The sequence below is a fragment of the Nylanderia fulva genome, unplaced genomic scaffold (assembly GCF_048542155.1).
Source record: "Nylanderia fulva isolate GAGA-0341 unplaced genomic scaffold, ASM4854215v1 Scaffold12, whole genome shotgun sequence".
Lineage (NCBI taxonomy): Eukaryota > Metazoa > Arthropoda > Insecta > Hymenoptera > Formicidae > Nylanderia > Nylanderia fulva.
Window position 1 is genome coordinate 4,021,450 of NW_028189409.1, and position 27,946 is coordinate 4,049,395.

General features: G+C 36.0%; 1 protein-coding gene across 1 annotated transcript; it reads right to left on the reverse strand.

Annotated features, from left to right (window-relative positions):
* Positions 1-8: 8 nt before the first annotated feature.
* Positions 9-27,702, reverse strand: CrebA (Cyclic-AMP response element binding protein A). The gene is made up of 7 exons (XM_029299099.2): positions 27,337-27,702; positions 24,024-24,252; positions 5,651-5,960; positions 5,204-5,526; positions 4,626-4,892; positions 3,801-3,944; positions 9-3,690 (listed from the first exon to the last, which is right to left on the reverse strand). Exons 2-7 carry the CDS (start codon positions 24,087-24,089, stop codon positions 3,505-3,507), a joined length of 1,296 nt encoding a protein of 431 aa, XP_029154932.2. The 5' UTR covers positions 24,090-24,252; positions 27,337-27,702; the 3' UTR covers positions 9-3,504.
* Between the last annotated feature and the right edge of the window lie 244 nt (positions 27,703-27,946).

A 27,946-nucleotide genomic window follows, 5' to 3' on the forward strand; every position in this document is an offset into this window, starting at 1 on the left:
AAGGAATGTTAGCTCATAAATGTTTCTTTTTTATTGTCGGACAACAATCATTCAAAATTATAGCACCGTGTATTACATGAATCACGTGGCTATCGTGCTTAATCGCGTAGACAAATTATACACACACGTGAATTATTCAATAAGGTCGAATAAAATATATATCTATATTTATATATATATATATATATATATATATATATATATATCTTTATTAATGTATATAGGGATTCTCTGGATAAATATATAATAGACGCCAAGTTACACGATATACATATATATGTATAGACGTAACATTTATATCGCGCATAAGAAATAAATCGTGATGATGATGAGTCGTGATAGTGATAAATGTATCGTAACAGACAATGGTGCGATTTTTCTTCATTATTTTCAAACGTTTAATGTAATATATCGTAAAATATATCATCTATTTATATATACACTCAATGTATATAATATTAATGTATTATATATATATAATCATCTATAAAGTTCTATTCGTAGAATATATTAAACTCTCTGTATTTTCAATAAAAATTATTTTGCTGCTTTGTACAGATAAATGATCTCTTCTTTATCATACGCGCGTGTTGCGAATTAAAATTGAATGTATATACATAAATATATGCATATATAATTATGTGTATGCGTGTACAGTATCAGTAGGAATGGTGGTTCGTTAGATGTATATTTACGTGTACGACCACCGAAAATTATACGCATACATATATAGCACGGACATACGTGTCGCTATACGTATGTATCATGTATATATTTAATTTTCGGTTATCAGACACGTACATACCTAACGCATAACTACGTCGGACCACCATTTCTGCCGGTGTATGTACGCAAAAAGATGGAAGTTCTCGTCGGTATTTGTAAATTCCGCGAGATATATCGAAAGTGCCTTTTCATTCGCATTTATGTTAATATCTAATCGATTATTATCACTTGTTACGTTTATTGACTTCTTCATTGACTTTCATTCCCTTAGGCAATATATCTTCAGCAGATCTCTCTACATATTTTTCTAAAAATTTCGGCATTGATTTAAAGTTATAGTTTTTTTTGCATAAAAATTACAATTTATTACATGCGTACGCATGTACAGTATGGTTTACAAAAGGTAGGAATTAGCAATAAAGATGTAAAAATCTTAATAAATTTGACTTTAATTTGTCAAATGTGTGATTTGGCTGAAATATAGTAATGGAATAATTTACTTTCAATTATTAATGTAATATAAATTAATAAATGCAATCTATATAAATATCAAGAGTGTAAATGGATGACGACTTTGTGCGATCATCCTGTATACGTACGCATTTTAGTCTGGATTATTATTATACGAAGAATCATGTTTGAAACGTTATAAGTGTGATATAATATTAATATAACGATAATCACTATTCATTCTGTAGACACTCATGCGAGGTATATATGATCCTTTAATATAAATAACCATCTCTTGGTCACGCGATACGATACTAAATTCTAATATTTATTTGGCAATTACGTGAAGAAGGGAGGAAAGAAAAAAAAGAGTTCTTCTCTTGTCTTGTGCGCATTGGTCCCTTTCCACGACTTTCATGCGATAAATAATCGCGAGATTCGCCTTTTTATATGAAGCACATCTCGCGCGATTTTACGCTATAATCGTGAACAAAATTACGAAAAAAAAGCATCTAAAAGAATGATGATGATGACATTAACCGAACGAATTCTCTCCACGCATGTTCGATTAGCTTCGGCTTTAAATCACAAATAATACAGCTTCGCGTTTGAGAAACGGTCGCGAAATCAGGATCTTACAATCTCTCTCTCTCTCTTTCTCTCTCTCTCTCTCTCTCTCTCTCTCTCTCTCGACCGTCTCCGCGTAAATATATGTAAATGACGGTAAAAACCTAGCCACCGCATAATGCTTGCATTGACTTGCAAATGTAACGTGGACCTTTTTAGACGATTTTTATCGCGTGGAGACGAACAAAATATATATAGTATATCCTATATAATCCGTAAACTTATATCTTACACATATTTGCTATTACACGCTTCAAATTGGCGCGAAATAAATTGTCGTTGTGCATGATCGATCAATCATCTTGGGAATCGCCGATCGATTCACGTCTGTCGACTTTAACGATAATGTCCTAAGGAAATAGGCCACATCGTCGATTTGACGCGGAATTGGGATTTCACCAAGTTTTCATCGATCTGCATGATATAATATTTATTGTACATATATAACTAGATGTCTCTCTTTTTTAGAGGAAACGCAATAAATGCAATATTTTCGTCGATAGCGTCAAATTTACTTTCTCACGTTACATTTCTCTCTGCACAATTCTTAATTAATATATAATCGTACTTTCCCCTCTTTTTTTAGTTATATAAAATATGTCATATATTATATGTATTTCATAGCATTTATATACCGCGAGCATACATATACAATTGCATTAATGCAAAACCCTTTGACGAAACTGTGTCAAATTGGACTAATGCATAACGATATATATTCTCTCTTCATATTTTGGACCTCAAAAATATTTCTTCGTGTCTCAGTTTAAAATATCGTTCACCTTCTCCGAAGTACAATATTTAGCGAATAATTAGAAGATCATTTACATTCAAGCGTTCTCTTTTTTTTCGAAATTTCTTGTTGCATTTCGAGTTAGGCAATATTCAACAACTGATTTTCGTAACACGCACATTTCATGGCTGGAATATCCGCGAACATCAAATCTCCATATTTTTACGTCTTATTAAAATGAGAAAGAACTCGTATTAAATGTACTATAGCGAGAAATAAATTAGCCTAAATGTTCTCTGATTTGCAATGCTGATTAAAAGAAAGATGAAAATAATGTCCGTAAAGGCACTCCTGGCGAAAATATAATCTAGCAAAAGATATATACTGATATATATATAATCATTATGAGAGAATATATATACATACATATATATATATATATATATATATATATATATATATATTAGTGATAACCTTAAATTGTTGCCAGGAAACACCGAAGCGATTTGCAGTACTTGATGCAAATCTTTAGTCGCAATTGCGCTGCAAAAAGCTTCGTCGTGTGTGATGAGGAAGACATACTAGGAATGTAAAGAAATTGCACTAATCCGTAAAAATATACTCCGTTTACATCTGTGACTTAGCATAGCAACAAGTTCTTATCAACGACGTCTCTTTCAAATTCTCTTTATCGAATAATAAAGGACAATTGTATAAGAATAATAGAGTCTGAATATGGAAGAGCAAAAGTCGACGGATAAATCCGTATTAGCGCCGAAGAAAAGATTTGAAAATCTAAAATCTGTTTCAATATTTCATATAATTTTCAATCTCTCGGAACATATTGAGAAGCACACATTCACGTGAACGTTATCGTTACGATATTCGTAGGAGCTAAAATCAATGGAATTACTCGGATATCATCAAATAAAATGCGATGAATGTAGACCGTTGAAAGACAAATAAATCTAGGATTGTTGTAGCTGCACCATGGCCTGAAGACGTTGCAACTCTTTCAGCATTTCGCGATTTGTGTCCTCCAAAGTATTCAGCCTATCCTTGTACAAGGAATTCTCGTTTGCCAACTGCGTGACTCGCCTCTCCAAATTGTCCATATATTCTTTCTTTTTCCTACGCGATTCTTGCGCCGATATCTGCAAAACGTACCACACAAAAATCAATAACTTTCACGTCAAATTTGCAATTTTTGCGCAATTTGATTAAAAATATTTAGAGTACAAAAAAACGCTATTTTGTTACATACCTTGTTCTTGATTTTTCTTCGTACTTTCTTCAAGGATTTTTCCTCCTGTTTCGTCAAAGGAAGCTTTGTGGGTACTGGATATCCCTCGGCTATCAAGGTTCTCTTTTCTTCTTCCGTTAATGTCAACACACCCGTCGATCCTTTCTGCAATGCCAATCCCACGTAAGTGTTCACATCACCGGATCAATAAATTTGACAGTGAAAATGGATTGTTATTTCGTGGGACGAGAGCAACAGTAAGAATAAAACGTGTAAAATTCATCCATAAAAGCATCGAGTTTGTTTATGGAGATCCAATAACTTTGTTGATGTGACGATACATACGGCCACATATGCTAATATTAGATGTATTACGTAAACAAGCATTTTCTTGGGTTTTAGGTCAGACAATAATTTTTAGAAATTGCACACACATATACGAAAATAAATGTGAATTATTTTTTATACATATGTATTTGTATACATTATAGAACATTTAAAGTAACAAAATCTCATCGTTTTGTCACACAAAATTATTTAATAAAGTTACTTGACATATATGACACGTGTAAATAAGAATATATAAAAAATGAATATTACGTTCTTTATACTAAATTATTGATTCCTTTCGAGTATAAAATTTATTTGCTGTTTCCGCATAAAATATTTCCATAACAATTTGAAAAACAAGATATATGTAGAATGGAATTTTTTTGAGATATTCGTTTATCCTTTTTAATCATTTTTAATTTTTGTAGTTTATTTATAACCGCACCAAATTCACTAGCTTAATGGATTTAGCAACACGTTCAAAGTCACTGGTGTCAAATTCCTTTAGTATCTTACCGGTTGACAGGAAATAAGGGGCGTATGAATGGGTTGTCTGGTGGTGTGAGTGCTATTGCTGACGTAAAGCCTCGGCGCCAGTAAACCCCTGAGATTCTGCGTAGATGTCTGGGAATCTCGGCGTTCCGGCGAACAGGAAGCGGAAGCAGTACCTTCGCTATCGGAGCTTGCGCTACTGGGTGGTGTCGGCGGCAACCCCTGTCTTGACGCACGTAAGGTCGTCTCTTTCCCTTCGCAGATAACGCCGTACTCCTCGATTTCCATATTCTAAAAATAACCGGGAATAATGATAACATTGACTCGTCGCACTAATTTAAATCTTCAAATAATAACACGCAGTTTGAATAAATTCGAAGAAAACGTTTTGTCTTTTATTCATTGTCCTTTTTTAATTCATTAAAAAATGTATTATATTTATTATATATTAAATTTATAAAAAAATTTATATTAATTATATTAATAAATTTCTTTTCTATATATTTTTCTTGTATGATGTTTGGAGTAGTTGTATGTAGAGCGCGGCGTGAAGATTAAGTATAATACGAATGAAACGCAAAATATTAATTCAAAGAATATACCTGATAGTACTCTTCGTCATCCTCCTCGCTGTCACTCATGTGCGAAAGCTGATTTTTGGCAAAGTGAAGGCTCTGCGGTGACACTATTGTTATCGTGCTCTTATCATCGACTATGTCACAGTTAGGTTGACAAGGCGCGCAGGGACTTGCCGGCGCACTAATAGGCTCGCCCTTAATTTCCGGACACTCGTTATCTTCAGGTACTAGATTGTTTCTCTTGAGAATTACGGTCGAGATAGAGGATGACGTTGACGACGACGACGATTCGACGCGGCTCGAGGCACTACTTATCGAAATGGCCGGAAAACATTCATCTTCCATATCTGTGAAATAACGTTTGCTATTGAATGTTCTTTTTCGAAATCAGCAGGGAGCACACTTAAAGAAAGACAGGAATTCGAGATAAAATACGGCAAGAGGATCGTGTTGCCCGGTGTATCGTCTTACCATCGATTCGGCGAATATCGAGAGACTTCTGATCCAGATTGGCGAAATCGATGGAGGAACTAGTATTCGATGTGCTCGAGTCGACTGCGCCGGAACATGAATTGGGGGTGTGAGGGTTGACTCCTGGCGTCGCCGGACTCGGGGGAGGACTGTGAGCCAGAAGGCTGTAACTATGCTCGGATTTTATCGGTCGTGGTCCACCGAGAGCCGCATCTGTCATCAGTCGGTCTCTCAGGACCACGCTATCCCTAAGACCATTACTCCAGTCTTCTTCTTTGGTATTCATTAAGACATCTTGGCTGAGGCATATCTGCAATATGAACGAGAATTTATTGGAATTTTATAGGAAGAAAATCAGAAATATGTATAAATAATAAAAATAATTATTATAGTAAAAGGTTATTTTATGATGATGCTCTAGAAAAATAAATGATTATCGGTATAATTTTACATAGAATAAAAATGCTACATAATTTCTAAAAAATAACTTTGGAAGCATATTTTATTCATTTAAAAAACATAAATGAATTAAGTAAATTAATTGCATGTAAAGGCTCTATGAGTAATTTGTAAAAATGTATCACATTTATATATATATATACTATTCCGAGTCTGTATTACATCGAGACTTTCTCTCTAAGAAATCTATTGCCGTAGATAATAAATATTGACACGATCCGCGTGAGTGAAAAAAGACGACGATTCGAAGATGCGACAGATTGAAGATGACAGATCGATCCTACGCACATGAAATTTCACAACGAATGTACGACGTACGGATGCGAGTCAATGAATGCAGAGGAGTGTAGAGGGGACTTGTCAATGGCCGCATCGTCTCGTCGTCTCGCGGCGAGGTGTCAAGGACCCCGAGAGCGCGCTCTTCTAAAATTATACGCGAGTAGTTCCGCGTGCGGTCGCACACGTATATATAAAAGCGTAGGGGAAGGACGGTTCGACTCGAGCGGTCAAGTTGAAGGTCGACCATTATACATCCGAGAGAGTCCAAAGGTAGCCGCCGCAAGCAACCGGCTGGTTCCGCGTCCTTCTGCCACTTCCATAGCGCGACCTAGCAATGCGGAACCCATATTCTGTAGCCCGTCAAGGTCGAGACGAAGGGATTTTTTCGTCTTTTGCTAATGACGTGCCGTTGCTACCAGCGACGACGCTGTTCGCTTCGCTGCCGTTCCTCTATTCGCGCTTTTCAAGCCTTCGTTAGATTCTTCGAGGTCCTTCTTTAGCCACGCTGACTTCCCCGTTATACACGGTTTGTCTTGTATAAGCAAAATTCCAATGCGCGCGAACGATATGACTCCGAGCGATGACTCAAACGGTGTTTGTCGCATATTTGTAGTAGCTCGACGACGACGACGACGATGATGATGATGATGATGATAATTTACTGATTTAAAAAACGAAAGATATACGTTCTCGGAATGAATTTCTTCGGAAAAATATTGTTTCTTCGATCGATCGAAGCACTTCGCGAAGCACTGCGTTTCACTTCTAAGTCGTTTTAATTTCATTTGCTTTTGTGCCAGTCCTGCTATTCATCCTCTTCATTATAATCCCCCTAATTTGGATGGAAATGTAGTAATTTTCTGCAAGTGGATAATTAGTTGGAATGGAACTATTTGCAACCAACAACCCGGAACTCTCTTCAAACTCACGAGTCATCTTTGCTTTCCTCTCCGCTAGCCTCTTGTTCTTCTATTGTTCAAATCGCGAAAGTGTTCATCTCTATTAATCAGCATCGTAATATCTTACGTAATAATTCATTGCATACTAATAATAGATGAGAGAAGTCGAGAGATTCGTGGATAAAATGTAATCTTTCGAAGGGATCGCCAGGATTCGGGTAGGATTAGAGTGTCCTCCCAATAAAAAAGAATATTATTTCAATATTTGCATTCGCTTTCTTGGAAAAATATTTTTGTATCCAGCATCTCTCCCCATAGAGATCCGCAATGCGGAACTCGATTCGCAAGGTCACGACACCACTCTTCCCTTTGTCCTTTCCTTCTTTTCGTCCTTTTGCCCTTCTCTGCTCTCCGTTATATCGCGTTCGCGCGCACTTATCTCCCATCCTTTCGCGTCTGACTTCCGGCGGAAGCGCGCCGGTAACGGATCGTCCTTCTCTCGATGTCTTTTTTTGGAGATAGGACGGACGATATGCATTCCCGTGCGATTTTTGCTTATTCGCGGCTTTAAATATATATGTCTTGTCGTCAATTGCTGTTTATACATTGCGTTTGGATTTTCCGTGACGTTTTTCCGTAAACATTAAAGATAAGTGCTTGCTCAATCATGTGAATCACAGTAATAAATTCGTTTTTTCCTGTGAAAAATAATGTATTAACAAGCGAGAGATTTTTCTCGTATCTTCTTCGCGCGATAAGAGGCTACGATACTTACAACACATCCGTACATTATGTTTAATACGCAATTCCGAAGATAGATTACGTGGATAATTTTTTTCTGCCGCCAATGTTACTATAAGCCTTTAATCTTGGCAAGATTCCTTGATCCATCGGAGAATTAATTAATTCTCGAAATAAATATGTACACTATTGCATTTATCTCTCTATTAATTTATTCTTTTCAAACAAACATGATAAAAATGTAGAAGATTCAAGATTTCGTTTTGCGTAACTGTTCACGAATAAAAGCAGTAACGTGCCGAATCTCTGATTAATGATCAGTTTCGGCGAGCGCGTAAACAATACGGGAAATGGAGACACACGTCAGTATTAATAAATTAAACGTAACCAAGTGATCAATTGCCGATTCACAGCAGTCTTTTCTCTTCACATCAGTAAATCATTCTAATTAGATATGGGATCAAATTCAAAGTACGCTTAAAAATCCGAGTCAAGTCCAATAATGAAATTTTATTTCCTAAAATTCGAATAACTCATAAGAAATAATATTTCATATATTGTACCATATATTGATCATTTATCTACTCCCACAATTTCTTATAAGTACTCATCAAGTAGATTCGAACTTGCTTGAATTAAGCTTCGAATAAATTGCTCTTATTTTTCACGGTGCTAATAGAGGGTTCGAATCTATCTGTTTTTTAAAATTTAATCATAGCGAGAATTTGTAAGCATGCAAGAAATTCGAACCTACTTGCAAGACACTCAATCCCATCGCTAGTTCTAGCATTTCCGCTGAGAATCACAGCGTGGACATTGAGGACCAGAGCTTCTGCGTCTCCCAGCGGGATAGGAATTCCGATTGAATTCGTCCGCCACAGAACGAGAGAGATAGGTGGAGAGGCGAAAGGAAGAAAGACAGAGAGAGAATTGCAACGTAGTGATTGGTATTAACTAACTGCGGCGCAACACGGGAAGTGCATCGAACGCGGGATCCGGGCTCAGCAATTTTCAAACGACGAGTTATTTCGCTACCGCGGCATTTTCGCATTCTGTGGCTGTCTTCGAGGAAATATCGCGATATCTTCGCTTCGCAATCGACGCGATCCCCCTCTGCGTTATATTATGCACTTCTCTTCATTATATTACACTCCGCTGTTACAAACGTTATATTAGTGCTGCGAGTAATTAAAGAGATAATGAACATAATCGTTTTATAGAACAAGCAATAAGGTTAATAAGAGAGCCAGAGCGCTTAATCGTTTTACCTTCATCTTCTTATGTTCTTGACATTTATAATTAAATATATTATAGTGCATATTTTCACGCTCTTCGGGAAAAGCAAGGACACTATATATATATATTTTTTTTTTATACGTACGATATATAAACGTGATCTTTTTATATGCTGTACATATAATATTGAATGTTTTCCATACGTGTAATACGGTATCTTAAAGAAACTTTAGTCGCGCAGTTATGCCGAGTATTAGCAAAACTGACCTTTCCAATTGTCGATACGACAATATATGCGCGAATATGCGCTTAAACTTCGATGCGCCACGGGTCGGAAAGCAATTGTGCGCCGGTGCATTGAAGGCGCATCCAGACAGACAGAGACGCACTCGTGGGTAATGCACCGGAGAGAATTGTAGCGGCATGTTCGCGCGATGTTTCAAAAAGCTGCGATACATACGAATGAGAGCTGCCATCTCGTACGTATTGTTATATGTATAAGCGAAATAAATTTTGTATCTCTTCCATGCTCTGCTTAAATGCGCGTGACTCACAATCGCGACTTTGTACGTGCGTGTGTGTACGTATACAATCGCGAGATGTGTGTACAGGATGTAATAAAAAATGTGGATCGCTTTAGCAGTATTCTACTAATAGAAATAAACGAGAAAGTCCGTATAAATATGTGTCCAGAAATGCGTTACAGTTTGGATTGAAATTGAAAAAAATTACACAACATATTATTTTGTTTCCAACAATATACAAAATTATTTTCATATTTAAAAATAATGTATTCTTAAACAAAATGAGCAAAACTTATCTGAAACAACACCTATTAAATATTTTGACACGTTGAAAAGGTGGATTAAAAAATTATTTTTGGCCACATGTTTATATGAACTTTCTTGCTCATTTCGATGAATAGAATAAGCTATTAAAATAGCAGCTCACATTTTTGTTACATCCTGTATGTGTGTGCGAGTGCGTTAATTATTTCTCCAAATTGTTCGGACGTAAGGTTGGGCGATTCTACGCCATTCTTTTTTTGTTCAAATTATCTACCGAGACAATATAAACGCAGACGCGAAGTGTCCGAAACGATAACTTTGCGATATAGAAGTTATAAAAAAAAAAACAGACAAAAAAACAATATTCGACACAGTTGGCATTATCGTCTCGCGAATAGAGGCATAAATTTCTAATAAAACGCGATAACAGTCTGGGATAAATTGAAGCACCGATGAAAGCACACGGACGTAAAAAAGAGGGTGACCTGAATTTTTGTTATACCCTGTTATAATTCTCGCGTGACGACGCAGCTATATCACACCTGTAAAACGACCTGATCCGCGATCGTAAAAATTGCTTATACCTCCGGAAAGTCTCCGCGCATGTAGCAGAAAATTGCTTCTGCAACCGGTAACGAAGACACTGCTGGAAGGTCAACGCACCCTCGGCCGAATATCTAATTACGCTAATGTGATCGTAACCAAAATCCGTACGGAATATCAATATAAGAGAGAGAAGAAGAGAGATAAGTACAAATATTTTCCCCGACATATTTACTACATCGAGGGAACTTATTTCGTCATATTTGACTGATTCATCCAGATGGAACTCCTGACAAACGTATGCTAATCGATACTGCACGCGAATAAAGAGCATCACTCGTCATTGATTAATTAAATCAATTTTATTAGCGCGTAAATTGATTACTACTGCAGATTGATATTAATTGTTTTGCCTCGATGCAAAAGAAATTATTACGGATGCTGAAAATTGTTTTCAAATATAAATATATGTATTGCTTCACGAAGGCATCAATTTTTCTTATTATTATATTGTCAAAAAAGCTGTTTGCTAATTATTTTTCTCTATACGCGTGTATGCAGTGTATTATATGTGTATCTGCTTCATTTATAAAACATTAATTAATAAAATATTTCATTTAGTAAGATTCTTTGCAAAATGCATTTTAATTTTAAAATTTAATTATATAATGGAATTAATAAAATATTTATTATATCACAAAATTTATTTTTAAGCTGTACAACTTTCTTTCTATAAAATTATAAATAACTCAAGAGATGAAATGGAGAATAGAATTTGTATATCTTTTAGGGTGTTTGACTTACCATATTTAAAAAAAATTTCTATTTTCGGAGGAGATACGGGGTTATTCTCGTATTGTAGAATAGGTCAACCTTTCAAGAGTCTAGCAAGGGAAGATACTTCAGGCGGCGTTTACCGGCCTCGTCGAAGTTACGAAAAAAGGTGAATGTCCTCGAGTTCCATCCAAACCATCCCGTCACTTCGTCTACATCCCTACCCATGACCGGCGACGACGACAGGTCCCTCTCTCTCTCTCTCTTTTTCTTTCTCTTTTTCTCTCTCTCTCTCTCTCTTTCTTTCTCTTTCTCTTTTTCTCTCCTCGTCCGGGATTGTATTGCCATACAACTCGTTTCAAAACCAGATCCCTTCTTAACAAGTACTACCGTAGCCATGAACCTTCTCAGGAAAGTCGAGAAACTCTAGAAAGCCTCGTCGGGATGACATTCGAAATGCTCAGCGACACGCGCTCGATCATGAAATAGCAAGATCGAATAACGCTAATACGAGTTGTTTATTTTGAAAAATTACACATACTAATAAAAAATCATTACGTCAGTCGAACTTGTCAGTGGCGTAGGACATTAAATATTCCTTCTAGAAATCTTTGCAGATTTACATCTTAATATATACGCTTTAAGATTAAATTATATATATAAATAATATAAAATATAAATAACTTTGTTAAATTCCAAATTCAGACGTGTATAATTATTTCTGCGCCTATTCGATTAATTATGACACTATAATATATTAAAAATTTATTAAATTCATAAAAAAAAAAACGACCAATACTGGAAACTAAAAACATTTCTTTATTTATTTAACTCATAACGTTTCGACCTGTGTTTTAGGTTTTTATCAAATAATTAATTCTTTTAAGATGTCAATATAATTAAAGTAGTGTTAATTTTTAAAAACATATTAATCACTATATATTAAAACGTGTATCTCTTAAGACATCTCGTTGACATGTAAGCCTAATAATAATAATAATAATAATAGCCTAATTATATATAATATATAATGAATATTAAAATTAAAAGTTTTTGTGCAGAAACATTTTTTACGTTATACACACATAATAAAAATTTAATTCTGTGCTTCATATTGTTTTCATAATTGACAATTTCTGGAAGTGTATACATATACAAGGATATGAATTCTGTCTGATGAATGGAGAAGTTTTATTTCGTGTACGAGAAATTGGCGCTTAGTAAACTGTATTTATGCCTGTTCTCAGGAATTTCTACGTGTTCTCACGTACGTCTCAAAATTATTTACACATTCGTTCTCCTCTCGACTTTCAGGTAGACGGACAATAATTTATCCGTCGCGAATTTTCTGTCCGTGGATCAACAGGTAGTTCTCGGTGCGAATCGCACACCAAACTAAAAACTCGATATAATTATCATTAAAGTTTGCGAACTTTATTCATTCACGATACCGAATAATCCAATCTAATTTCTAATAAATTAATTTTTAGTAAAATAATTCGCAAAATAGATCATTTATTTAAAACAGAAAATAAGTTGCGTTAAATAAATAGACGAGGTTTCACTACAGAGAATTGCATTAAATATTATATGAAATATTACTCGACTTATAAATTTATTGCTTTCTGCTTTGCGCCCAAGAGTGGAGCAATCAACGACGGTAATTCGAATCGAATGCAGAAGAGGACTATTTCCTCGTGTATACCTGTACCTCGGCCTCGAGATATATCACTCCATCGATTAGTATTCGAATCCGAGAGGCCAATAAAGGCAACGAATGGCAATGGGCGATACCGAGTGTTCTCGATAGAGACGAAAGGCCTAATCGGCGGAGCCAATCTCGATTATTATTATCGCTGATTGTAATATAAGTAGGCAGGCAGAAAGTAAATCAATTAAAAATTTAAATACATTGATCATAATTGTGCGGAAAAATACAGACTGCTTTTTGCATTTTACGAATTTGAATTTGAAATTTGTGGTAACGAAATGTTTTTAAAACGTTCTTTCGTCCTGCCTTTGAACTTGGAAAGCAACATCGGCGAATCAACATCGTCTCATTAACACAATTTTGAAATACGCTTCTAATTCTGAGTACACACAAATATACGATAAGTCGTGAAATATTTCAAGTGAGTATGGTATACAAAACTTTTCGCAAATTAACAATTTCTGTATTTACAAATGAGCGTGAATCAAAAAAATGTTCTGAGTCAACGCGTATTTTTATATGCAACTAACTAATTAACATCATCATCATGATTAACTATGCAATATTCAGATCAAGTAGTTCATTACACAATGCTAGATGTCAAGGATGTAAATTAATTGACATTTATCGCTCTTAAAAACAATTTAATGTAATCGATTTGATGAGTTTTTATATTCGCTGCACTCTTTATCCTCATGAGATATGTAAACTTTTTGCACAAAGCAAATCCGCAAAGTAACGAACTTTGGTCTCGACTCTAAATCATCTGAGTCATATACGTTCTGAACGTCTCGTTTAGCATTAACACTTATATAACATATTTGTTGTACTATATATATTATTTGTTCAACGCAATGCCGACAAATAAATTTTAAAATAAACTTCTATTCAGATAAAAAAAGAAACGAAAAATATTTGCAATGAAACGAAAAGACCGAAGAAAAATATGAAGAATAATTTTGTAAAGATATTCAAGTAAGTTATCAACGATTTGGCAATACGACAATGAAATTAATAGCTCGGAGCAAAGTGCAAGCAGAATTTAATTTAAATCGAATAATCGAAAGTTACAATATATTTCATCAACTTGTCGCCATGGTCAATGAGCAGATAAAACTGAGGTAATCAATGTATTCCGTAAGAGAAAATTCACCGTTATCGATTCAGGTCAGTCAAAGGCGAGTAGTGAATTTATAGACGGCTTCGAAAAAATGAAAACTAAATGGACGGCTCAATAACGCAAGAATATAAGAAGGAGAAACAGCGCGCGATAGCGGACGCGCGCAATTGATAAGAGCTTATCACACGGTGCGCGTAACTATTCAGCACGACTTACTTGTGCACGGACCACCGTTTCACTTTATCGCCGTCGTATATACCTGCGAACGCATAATCGCATCGCGTTTGTTTAACGCGCCTGATAAATGCGCGTCCACGGAGAGCCGATGAAACTTGAAGAGGTCCGGGATCCCCGGACACTTGCGTCATCGGTTATGCGACAAACTCGGCGAGATCTGCGGGTTGGGTTTAGGTAAGACAGGGGTCTGCAGAAGATCCACTATCGGCACTTGATGACAAATTTATACAAAGCCGAGACAGGGAACCGAGTCAGACATAAGGAAGAAAAGGAGAGTTACTTGTTATTCTCGACAAGCGTCTAAGAGATCGTATAAAGAGAGGTTCGGAGATGAATGTCTTTTGATCGTTTTTCCAATTTTCACGTCATTCTAAGTGTCTTGAAAATTATTATTATACCTTTATTAATTAATCATTAATTACTCTTATTAATATATATTTTTTATTATTATTAATTATTATTAATTAGTCTTATTAATATATATTAGCATCTGTATGTCGTCGTAATTTATTTTACTAGAAAAATTTTCACATATATCTCGATAAGAGACCGCATAAAGAGAGGTTCAGAGATGGAGAGAGAAATTCTCATTTTTCTCGAAATATCTTTTGGTCGTTTTTCGAATTTTCACGTCATTCTAAGTGTCTCGAAAATTATTATCATACTTTTATTAATTATTATTAATTAGTCTTATTAATATATATTAGTATCTGTATGTCTTAATTTATTTTACTAGAAAAATTTTCACATATATCTCGATAAGAGACCGCATAAAGAGAGGTTCAGAGATGGAGAGAGAAATTCTAATTTTTCTCGAAATATCTTTTGGTCGTTTTTCGAATTTTCACGTCATTCTAAGTGTCTCGAAAATTATCATACTTTTATTAATTATTATTAATTAGTCTTATTAATATATATTAGTGTCTATATACGTCATAACTTTTTTTACTCATAATTTTAAAAAAAATTTTTAAGGATATCTCGATAAGGTGTGTCATCAAGTGTGCGAGTCGAATTCGCGGCAGCCTTATAAAGCCGACGGGAGGCAAAGAGAGAGGAGTGTCACCGCCTTAAATAACATACGCGGGTTGGTATCGGCGAGACCTACATAGATGAAATCGAGAACCTTCGCGCGGAATGCAATCGCACACCCGAGAGCTGCTCGTAGCACCCTTGCAACATAGGAATGCCAACGATCCGGAAAAAGATTCCTGGCTGTTAGACTCGCCTACTGGATTAACGAGATTTCATTAAGACCGAGATAATGACCTCGAAGTGCAAAAGAACAAAAATCCAAAGAGAACTTTCTCTTTTCTTGCTCTATTTCCTTAAATATTAGCCGTACACCTCTATGTGTTCTTTACATATGCATATATTTGCATATGCATGTGTGTAAAACTGTGTTTTGGAAATCTAAAGATCCATAGATCCCATGAAAAAAAAACATCTGCATAGAATAAATCTAGAATCCATCAGGAGTCTGCATAGTCTCGCTTTTATCTCTTTCCTCCGATAGCGACTCCATGTTGGCCGATAACGATATGGAGACTAAATGGAATTTTAAAGTCTCTCGATATGATTGAATTTTCAAGATAATTCGTTCAAAGTACGATTCTTTCCGACAAGTAACATATTTTTTAAAATAATAATCTTATTTTTCTTTACTTTCATATAATGACGTTTGAAATATCCAATATTGCAAAAATATAGTCGCTAAAATTCGCGAGCATATATAAGTTTAATCAGCATCGCAATTTATTCACCATCCTTGAATGAATATTATCTTATAACACAACGCAAATATTATCTGTGATCTGTCGTTGAAATCTCGCCACGATGCCGAGACCAATCGCTGATAATGAGACGGATAAGCGAGCATCTGTCGTTTGAGACGAAAACAGGCATGAACACTCGACACGAATATGCGATTGCAATCGCGCTCAATTATTCAAGGTCGGCGGAATTTCTTCCTCATTACAACGTGAAAGAGATGCAACTCTTACGTTGAACTTTGTGTACTCGATCAAGGGATATTTTTATCATTCTTTTTTCTTTCAAAAATTCTCTTTTATACATATATATATATATATGTTATAAATATATCTATGCGAATTGCATGCGCAAATTTTTGTCGAGTATTCACAAACTAACGAGAATAATAATATAACGGTTTCATTGTAAACTACGATAAGATTGATAGTCCTTCGCGTCCAACCGACTGACAATGAGTGGTGACAGCTTGTGACAGTTATGATATAGCGGTCGAATGTGTGGAGTGCGAGATAACTGCGAGATAATTTATCCGGACGATGCTAAAATTGTTCTGCAACTTTCCCGCGGATCATCTTATTCCACTGACAGCGTAATGTCCTCTGCGAAATAATATTAGTGTTATCCTATTCTCGAAGGATGTATTTAATTGAGTGCGAGAAATCTGTGAAATTGCAATTTCTTATCCACGAATCACGCGGTACACGACGCAATCTTTTATACAATTAAATGTTATTATAATCTCTTATGATATCACAAATCACCTCTTGTACTTTTACATAGTCTCACGTTATCTGCAAACAGGTGAATGATTAATGGAAAGGATGACCTTCGACATTTCGTTGGCGATTGATGAATAAAAAATTATCTACCGCCTTAAAATACAAGAAATAAATTTAACTGGACAATTTACTCCTTGTATCAACAAGTATAATTTAATAGAAATTTTCTTTTTTTTATTCGTACAAATCTCTTACACAAGAATCGTTTAAAAATATCGATTTTTATCTTAAAAATTCCACGTGTTACCTATTATTCAAGTAAAATTAATGTGCGTTAATTAGTGTCTCTGAAAATATTTAATCTCGTTAGACTCAATGATTTCACGGAGGATGGGTTTTCTTTCAACAAAACTATGCGTAGTTCGCGGTGCATAGCATCACATGTGTTATAGAGAGAGAATAGTTTCGTGCGCAAGCGTGCGCGCGGAAGAAAAGTTTACGGTTACGCATGTACAAAGGTGGAATCCCGCAGGTATAACGGTGTTTTGCGAACAGACGATACGCCAGAAACGGTAAGAACGTAACAATATCCTGCGTGGATTGCATGATTTTTTATTTTTTTTTTTTACCGGTAATCGCGGCCCGAATCGCGATTTATATACATTCGAGGAATTTAAAACGAGCGATTCGACCACAATTATGCGCATTGATTAAATTAACATTTTTTTAAGCAGCAAAAATAAAATTCTTTTCATACTTATAAAATCGGCAAAAATATTCCGGTTAAAAATTACGTATATACGTAAGTCGTATGAATGCAACCATGCGAGTCTTAAATATCGAATCCGCTGTTTTAGAAGCGGTACAGTTAAACAAAAAAAAATAGGAAGAAGAAGAGATTTCTGTTGGCACAGCGTGAAGAAGAGATCTCCAGACAATTATTCGAGGACTTTCACGTCGCGGCGAAGTCGAGGAAGGCATCGGCTATCGGAGAATTTGTTTCGGACGTTTGAAAGGTCACGCTATAGCGAACTCGTCGCGAATTCTTTCGATGCCTTCCCTCCCGACGCGGTTTTAAGCCGTAACGAAGAAGCGAAGCGTGCAAGTAAACGGGAAGTCGGGGAAAAACAATAATTATTTTCGTGCCACGGTCGTACGGAATCGTGCCGACGATAAGGAAATGTGCCGCTAGAAAATGAGCCATCGCCGAGTAATTGTTGCCGTTTCTATTTTTTTTTTTTTTTTTCAAGAAACGTCATTCGTTTCAATGACGATGTCACGAATCGGAGAGGAGAGCCGAGAACTTCCGCTCGTTTATAGGCGCCTGGTAACATGTCTGGCGGAATTCTATTTTGGCGTGTGTGTTTGTTGAGATAGAAAGTTGTCTCTCGTAGAGATCGGCGAATCGAACCTTTGACGAGAGGTTGCCGGTTTCAATATAACGTGCTTTCCATTTGAGTTAACATAAGTCGACACAACTCGACTTCTAGCAAATTAATTTAATTAATTTATATAATTTAAACCTAATTAATGTAATCATGGATTAACTTGTAGAATGATTAACAATAAAATGTCTAACGATTATATTAATAAATATAGAATATAATATTGGTCAATTGCAGTTTGATCGAAGTGATAATAGGAGTTGATTCGTGTCATTAAATGGAGCATAACTTGTCATTTCTGCGAGGACAGATGCTTACTGTATTTATGGAATTATCGGGTCATAAAGTACGCATGATTCATCAGTACCGCGTTGCTTCCTATTTTCTGCAGTTCGGAGATAGAATCTTGAAAACAAACTCTTTCTCTCTCTTTAGAAAAAAGAAGGAAATTAAAATTATTGAGAATTGATTAAAAGAGAGATCAACATGCAAAATATTTATATGACTTGAAATAATTAGTGTAAAAAAATAAAACATTTTTATTTAATATGCTTCTCAAGCTCTCTTATAATATTTTAATGCGTTCTCAATTCATAATTATTTTCGCTTTTTTATATAACAATTGCCACATGCAAAAGAAAGAGTGTCACAATATTGCTCTATCACAATTGTCTCCGGTCTCCCACTCTTTGTTTCCGGTTAGGCTCTCGACATATTTACACTTCCGGTTTTGAATTAGAAGGCAGCCAACCACAACTTTTCTCAGAGAGGTATTGCTACGGTGATTATTATGGGTGTTCTGTTGTAACATTATGGCTATATTTTTATCTGATCTTTATCCTAATAGATTAGATACGTAATCATTGCGTCTTTACCCGATAAATGAATGATTATTTCAAATTCAAGAAAGGTTACGTAATAATTTGCGTGTTATTACGTTAAAATACTTAAATAGTGGTTGAAATATTTATTTCCTTTTCTATTAAAATTCTGTTAACTATCATTTATACCTTTTATTTGAGCAAACTAATTACTTCTGGTGCGATAGTTCTGAAATAACTCAAAATGGATGAAAAACATTGTATCATGAGAAAATAATAGCATGGCATCGATAAAACGATCATGGGATCAAGATACAATTATGTCGCGGTACTTTATGTTCTGTATGAAACATAATACTCGATAACAATTTATCGTACAATTTTCATGTTATCAAAGATAATCGATATTTACGTTACACTAGGAAAATTAATTTCTTTTAATACGTGTTTTGCTCTTCCGGACAGATTGAAACGAAAGTTTTCTTATCAGAAGGCCATTTGTCATTCTTTACATTAATGACGTGCTGAGAAAACAATCGTTAGATAAGACGCAAATTAACGCGATCGAATGAATAAGAAGCAAGAATTCAGAAGATTTCACTTTTATCTGGAACATTAGCTCTCTTTCGAAGGAAAATTTTTCTATCAGAGCGTGACGATTGTCTGAGCTCTCCAAAAAATAGACTTTCGCGATGTTTAGCTATTCATTTATCCTTGTAAGATTTTACATCTTCATTATTAATATCGTCGATGGGTTAATTAATATTGTATCCGTAAATGTCGAGTTCTCTTTCGAAATAAAGTCGCGAGCGATCGGAAGAGTATTTAATTGGATATGCCACGCTCGAGAATATATATATATATATATACATATGCACACAATATGTAACGCGAAGACTTCTATCAACACACTTGCGTCAGTGGCACCTGCGCAAGCACGACAAATGAGTGAGGAAAATTGCTTTATATCGTCCATGATAAAAATGCGACGAGCCTAGACACAATTACGGACGTCGCAGCAAGGTTGTCCTATATTTCTGACGAAAAAAAAAATAATAATATGTAAAACCTAGTTGCAAAATTCCCTTAAACGTCAAAGCTTATCTATTCAATTATATTATTAACGGATTAACGGATTAACAGATTAGCGTTGAGTATGAATTTTATAATCGGGATAATACAAATATTATATAAGCGGATTAAAAATGCGAATAAATTCTTAAAACCCAGAGTCAGTATTCTTCAAGTCTTTCGATATATGAAAAAGTAAAAAAGTTAAAAATAGAAAAACACGCACATATGAACCTTATACGAGAGAATGCAACGACATACGTCGTCAAGATAATAAATGCTTATCGGGACAAGTGGTTTTAACATAACAAGACTGATAGTGAATTAATTGCAGCTGTGTTTCTTCAGTAATAAGCAAAAAAAGAAGCGACACGCAAAAGTATCGACTCGCCTCTTCATTCGGTCACGACGGAGAAAAAAATTTTTTTTTTAATTCCAAGAAATTTTACAATGACACACAACTCGATTTCTGTTTCTCTCTCGGCTGAGCAAGGTGTTTTTTCGATTCCACCTCGATCCATTCGATGCATAGCGTTGCTGCTTTATCGCTCGCTCGATAACATAATGGTGTGGTTGATCAATTCCATGACAAAACACATTCATCGCAAATGCCGGCAAATCGTTATTTTTAACGAAACGGAAGCTGGCTAAAGCCGGGAAATCGATATTCGTCGCCGCCAACAATTGGCATAATTGGAACATTCATTACAAACAGGTTTTAATCGATGAGCGCGATTTAAATGCATATTCGAGAAATAAGCTTTTCTCACGTATGCAGTTTACTTACTCTACTTGCCGCAAATGCATTTCTACATTTAGCTCGGGGAGATTTTTTTCAACGAACACGCATCAGCATTAAGTTTAAACGATTTTATTGGTTAAACGTATGTGCCTGTCGCCAAAGGGGACTGACCCCCAAATATGATGAGACAGCATTAACATGCACCGATTCGCCTTTCTGTTACGGGAACTATCATATCGATGCATATTAATAACTCGATTACTATTATGTCAAAATAATAGACACGGGTCTTGAAAATTCTTAAGCTTAACTTTAATAACTGTTGTGTATCTATAAATAAATGTATAAATAAATAATATATATATATAGATATATATAAATAATTATGGTTTCCTTCCTCCTTTTTTAACATCTCTGTTGAATTTTATTTTGTGACGTTTTGTAGATGCAAATTAATAATGTGGAAGAGAAGAGAACCGATTGAACGTTTTCGAATGAAAAAATATATTAAATGTGTGCATACATATGCTTAACGTGCGCATTAGTAAATCCGATTCGCGTGTGTGTCTCTTCTTTCAAACAACTCTCGAGTTACATAAGCTGCCTTTTCGCAGATAATAAGAGTGTAACGATGCGTTAATGAGATAAAAAAACAAATAAACACGCGTAACTCGGTTATAAATTTTCTGTTCCAAAATTTTTGCTAGCCCAGTTTGGGAATCGTATATAAAAAATGGAAACTTGTAAATATGCGATGATGATAAAATGTCATTAGTAAACGAAGTTGCAATTATCTTAACGAGAGTTTAATATTATTCTGAATATTACATAAGTTCACAAAAAACTAGAATATATCGCTCAAGAAATTTATTTTTATTTTCAACTCTTTCATTAATATTCTACTGTGTGTGTGAATAATTTATAAACTATTATATTTTTTGCAACACGTCTGCTGAGTAAAATTATTCTATCGCAAAAATACAGATCTGACAGTTCTATAAATTTTCTAAGAAATAATTGGCTGTAATAATTCTGAGAAATATAAAACTGTGAAACAAAAATACGTCATTAAATCGAAATTGAAGAAGAAAATCCGATTCTCCGAAAATATATTTCTCCACGTGAGGTTTAACATATCAACGGTTCAATATGCGGGCAAACCATCGATCGACCATTTCTGCCCGCAAAGAGAAGGCACACGATATTTGTGCAGGTGTGTAAAGTGGCACACTAATGTTTTACGCTCAAATACAATACCATGTATATCCTCCCCGGGCTCTGTCGCGGTATTTATATCTCGTGAAATTTTGTCAAAGCAGCGGTTATCCTATACAATCGTAGTTTGCGAATGACAACCAAACTGCGACGATACACATCATGTGACGTGTGTGTGTGTGTGTGTGTGTGTGTGTGTGTGTGTGCGCGAATCTGCGGAAATAAAATAATCGACCCACGTTGTCGCACAAATTCTCGACGGAGTCTAATCGAGCCGGTGAATTAACTTCGAAGACGATCGTATATTTATTTGTCGCGGGCGACGATTGGACGGCAGCTTCCCAAGAGGATCCAACATACACACGCATCTCGGCCTTCCAGGAAATAATAAAATTTTCTCCGAAGACTGCGAAATTGCTCTCTGTTTCAACATGTGAAACAACGATCAAGACGAAAGCAGTAACTAATAATAAAAGTATAGATGTATATATGTCCGACGTGTAAAACGCGTGATTAACGTTGTCTAGAAAAAACCTGGAGTAATTCCATCTAATGGGAAAGTGATTGATTTGTCGTCAGTCGATATTTCTGAGAAGATCCTCGAGAGGGTCAAGGGAAATCGCACTCTTGTCCCATTTTGCGCTTCGATCGAGGATGTTAGAAGCAAGAAGTTACAACGTCGCGATAATGATAGGCGCATATGTATAACCATTGTTATCGTTGCGAACACATGAAGAATGCGAATGAAAAATGGTCCCCTTGGTCGCGAAGAGATGGTAGATGGATGTGAGAGTCGCGATGAATAGACGGGGCGTTTACCGGCGGAAGAATTATTTATCGATGTTACGAAACAACGTTGTGACGTACGTCCTATCCGACGTTGTACTATCATGTAAATTTGTCGGTTCGCTCATTTCCTTGAGCTTAATTAGCACAAACGCGATGATAAATGACAGTATGCGAGATGCATACGCGGATATGCGGCTATTCGACATTCATAAAGCCCTAGGACTTTCTCCGAACCGGAAAGATGTTAATTCGATTTAAAAAAAAGTAAAAAATGAATTTTAGATTGGAAGTAATTTTTCATAAAATTTTCTATATTTTTCCGCGGTTAAACTTAATAATAATATTTTACTAAATTGTAAAATTAAATTTGTTACTTCTTCGAATGCTAGAAATATGCAAATAAATTTACAAATAAATAGCATATCAGTGTCAAGAATCGTAATCGTTATCTACGAGGAACGTGTAAGAAGTAAAAATATATTTTTCAATGACATTTGACCAATAAATTTGATAAATATAATGTATGCATGCGAGTGTCCCTCACGCGTTGCGCATAAAAGAAGCTTATAAAATGTCTGGAAAAATAGCATTATAGTAAAATTGAATAAAATCTCCCTTATATAAACTTCGACCTTATCTCTGACCGAAGCTATCCGCGGATAGCATTACAAATAACGGTACTCATCAGTATAATATAGCTGCACATTGCAGTCCGCAGACGTCGAAGACTATCTCTCTCTCTAGATCTGACACAAATATTTGAAATAATCGCGGAGGATCGCGTCCCTCAAAAGGAACGTAGGCGTCCTTATACGCGATTCTGACAGATTCCAGCTTCCTTTCGTTCGCGATCTTCGCGGACGAGAGAGAAGTACTTTCTCGAGAATAATATACACGCTAGTATAGGAAACGAAGACGCTAACAAAATAGAAAATTTGAAGGAACTGCGCGTATTATATTCCTTGCAGGATTCCCGACAATAAACTCCGCGAACTTTTCAGCTAAAATTTCATTGCAATTTCTTCTTATCAGAAGTATCAGAGTTTGTTTGTGTATATGAGCAAAACTCACCGGATCGGAGAGATACGACTCCCACAATTCCTTGAGGTCGCCCGATCCCACGTCGAAGAATGCCATGATATTTCGTTTCCTTGAGCTTTCCGGGTAGTATAAGCGTCGCCGGTTACAACAACATGATATCCGTCCATGAAGTAGTAGGAAGGAAAATTATAGGGCCGACATGCTGTCGCCACGAAAAATCAGCATTCTCTGATAATCTTGAACTTTGGAAGGTCAGTATCTGAAAGCAAAAGATTATCCCACAATCTCGTGAATGTGATGTCTCTGCGGATATCATTAATTATCTCTTTTCATTCGTTAAAGCGACGTAACGTGAGATCTGCAATTATGCGGTGCGCCGTTTAATTGCATTAAACGAGATCTCGAGATCCGCGAGAATCTCTCGTGGGTCTCTAAAGATCAAAGTAGGCTCTCTCGCTATTTGAAAGAATAGGAGGAAATAAATAATATGCGCCGCATTCGTAACCTGATTAAAATTAGACTGGAGAAGAGCGAGAGAATAAATTAAAAATAGTATTCATTTTCGAACATATATAAATAAAGTAGAAAGATAAAGAGAGAAATCCACGAGAGGATAAAACAAAAATTATATATATATGTATATATATACAGTTTCGCTTGATAAGACAAGTGAAAGAGGTTTATGTAAGTGTTACTGAAAGATGTCAGCCGGATGCCGGATGCTGATCCGTAAAAAGAATATCGATAAAGAAATGCGCGACTTATAGATTATATTAATACACATGGATATGACATATGCATCCATGACCTCAGCATCGCATGTGGTATCGTGCGCGCGGCTTATTATCTGCTGCGGCCGTTTTCGCGTTTAATGCCTTTTGTCCTATATTACGGGATGATGCATAACTGCATTGCAGGTCGCGGCGCGTTCTAACGAGTTCAATGGACCTATCTTTATGAGCTAAGTATACCATACATTCGCGAGAGAGAAGATGCTCCCGATTATCACGTATAATAATGCAATAAAGTGTATAAAATTGAGCGAAAGAAATAGCGGAAGAACGCTTGAAAAATTATCTGTTGAATTATCATTTCTAATTGCATTTTATGATTCTTTAAAATTTAATAACACACTGTTACATCATTCTTTTTTATTTTTATATGTATATACTTGTTTGTCTTAAGCGATGCTAAACATTTTTAGATGAATGAAGAATATCAATTGAAAATTACCTTGAAATATGGACGCGTGAAGAGTTCAATTGAATGATTTCTTATATGTGTAACAAGCATGAACATTCGAAAATCACGATCGAGAAGACTTATTAAAGTATGCCGAGAATTTCAATCAACTTTATTTGTCGGAAAAGGAAATTACGTAGTGTGCCATATGCGGCGTACAAATACCCTTCTCTAATCTGAAACCTGGTCTCTCTTTTAACCGCAGGTAGAGCTTTGTACGCGCAAGATAATGTTTCCTCGTAAAAAGATTCATGCATAAGGAATTAAGTATTTTTCTTTTTCACGAGCAAAGCTTGCGTTGAAATCTGACGTTATAGGATACAGTATCCCTGATATTAGAGGGATTAAACTTATCCGTGTATTTGATTATGTCGGAATGCAATCGCAAGAAACAATCATAAGAGAATATTAAATTTCTATATGATTAAATAGCGTAATTTTTAACACACACGCACACACGTGTTAGAGCGGATTAATTTTAAATGTATTTATTATCGATTAATTATCTTAGACGCTTATTCTAAGAAAAGAGAAAGCGAAATATTATCGGGTATTCATTATTTAACAAGACTGTTAGGTCGAAGATTTACTAACCAAGTTTTATGATCAATATTTATGATTAGAATTAGACCAGGTGAGATAAATAAAAGATCGAAAATTGGAGACCAACTTGACTTGAGCAAAAAGTAAATGTTAAATTCGGCGAACCTTCTCGCAATCTTGTATTTTTTTAACTCTTAATTGCAATGTTTTTCCAATTGAGACCAAAATTTTAATTTAATTTTATCTTATCTGGTTTAAGTATTCCCATATATTGTATGTTATTTCAGATGAAACAGTTAGACGTTAATATATGCTAATCATATTAAAGTCTGTCAAAATACAGTTATTCTACTCTCTCTTCTAGCACGTGCATAATTCAAAAACGATGGCAAATCCGCTTCTGCATCGTATATTAAGTATTTGTACAAGTAATGATAACATAATTTGTTACTTAATATTTGCGTTACCTTGTGTGTATCGCGTATCATATCGCGATATCGTTATCGAAGTTGAAAAAAAGTATTCATTTCCGCACGTATCAGTTCCATTACTTTTATTAATAAATTATCGCCGGAAGAAACACGCTGATAAATTATCTATCTTCGACACATCTTGCGCTCTCTCTCTTCGGCTTCATATTTTCAATCCTTGGGATTTTCGCATGATCTTTATTTTTCCGAATAAACTATAATTTCCGCAAATGTTATTTCTACATAATCGTCTCGCGCGATTCGACCTTTCATCAATAACGCGCAAATAATTCCATGTAATCGCACTCGATATCGATCGAAGAGCTTTCATTTCAAGAGAGAGAAAGAAAGAAAGAAAGGTATATATATATACACGAATTCCAAAGAACGATTCACGCGTCTGTATCAATCGTATATATTGATAAAAGTCCTTGTCTCGAGCAATGTAAAATCAACGTCAAACTTATAAATATTAACATCATTCATTAGAAAGCTTTATCGCGACGGAGTATTAGTAACACGATAAAAATAAACTCCGTTTTACTCCGAAATCACAAGATACGACAATGATATGACAGAATCGCAATAATTTCATATTAAAAATATCAAGAGTATTAAATTCATCGAATTATATTGTCATATTCGTTCAATATATATGATTTCTTTCCTATCGAACATAGAATCAAGTCTCCCTTCGAGCTATCTCTAGAGAGAAAGAGAGAGCTCTTCATCATCAATCGAGGCAAAGTTCCACATTCCATCCGGGCTACATCACTCTTGTCTCGATCGCGTATGAAAATCTCTCTCGGGAGCTCATCGGGCTCGGTTATCTCGGAGTAGCTGCACGCTCGACGGCGCGCGAGATGACCCTTGACGCGGGATGAGAAGATCCGGTCGGTGCAATAAGTCGTGCACCAGATGGAACGAACGGATCGCGGCGCCGCGCCGGTGTGCGCACGTGCATGGCAGTGCGGTACCAACGCAATACCAAGGACGAAAAAAAAAAATGCAATGGAAATGAAAAACAAAGAGGAACGAGGAGGATGAAAGATTATCTACTGTGGCGCAATCATTGATATGTTACTCACCGTGAGGAAGGAGAGGGAAATCTCTCGTTGACCTCGCGCGCTCCAGAATCACTCGCAGGCTCTTCAAACTATCTCTCGTTATTATAATGATTTAAGGCACAGTACACTATACCCGAATCAGCAATCGGCGACGAGGAGGACGTGGGCGTGTAGGCCAATGAAGGCGCGAGAAAGCGGAACAGGAGATCGATAGTCCGTAATCTTCTCGCACGCACTCACGCACGCACGAGTGTGTATCGATTTTCGAATACCACCCCGATACGATGGTGAGTTCCGACTGCGTTTCGCAACGGAGGGTTGCTTGCTCGATGCGCGCGCTACGACGTCCGCCGCGTGAATGCGGGACCGGAGCGGCGGGGCCGCACGTGCCGGCGCCGTCGCGGCACTTTAATCGCCGCCGCCGTCGCCGCTCGGCCAATCGCGATGAACCACCTGTTACTAGTGTAGTCAGTTATCAGCTGACAGTGAACGGCCGCGGACGTTGCGCGCGCAGCGCTTATCAGCTCTGACGTATGCGGACTTTTAAAAGCCGGCGCCCGCGAAATATCGCGCCTCGAAACGAGTTTCGGTCGATCTATGTGTTTTATATATCTGACAGGAAACGGGAAGT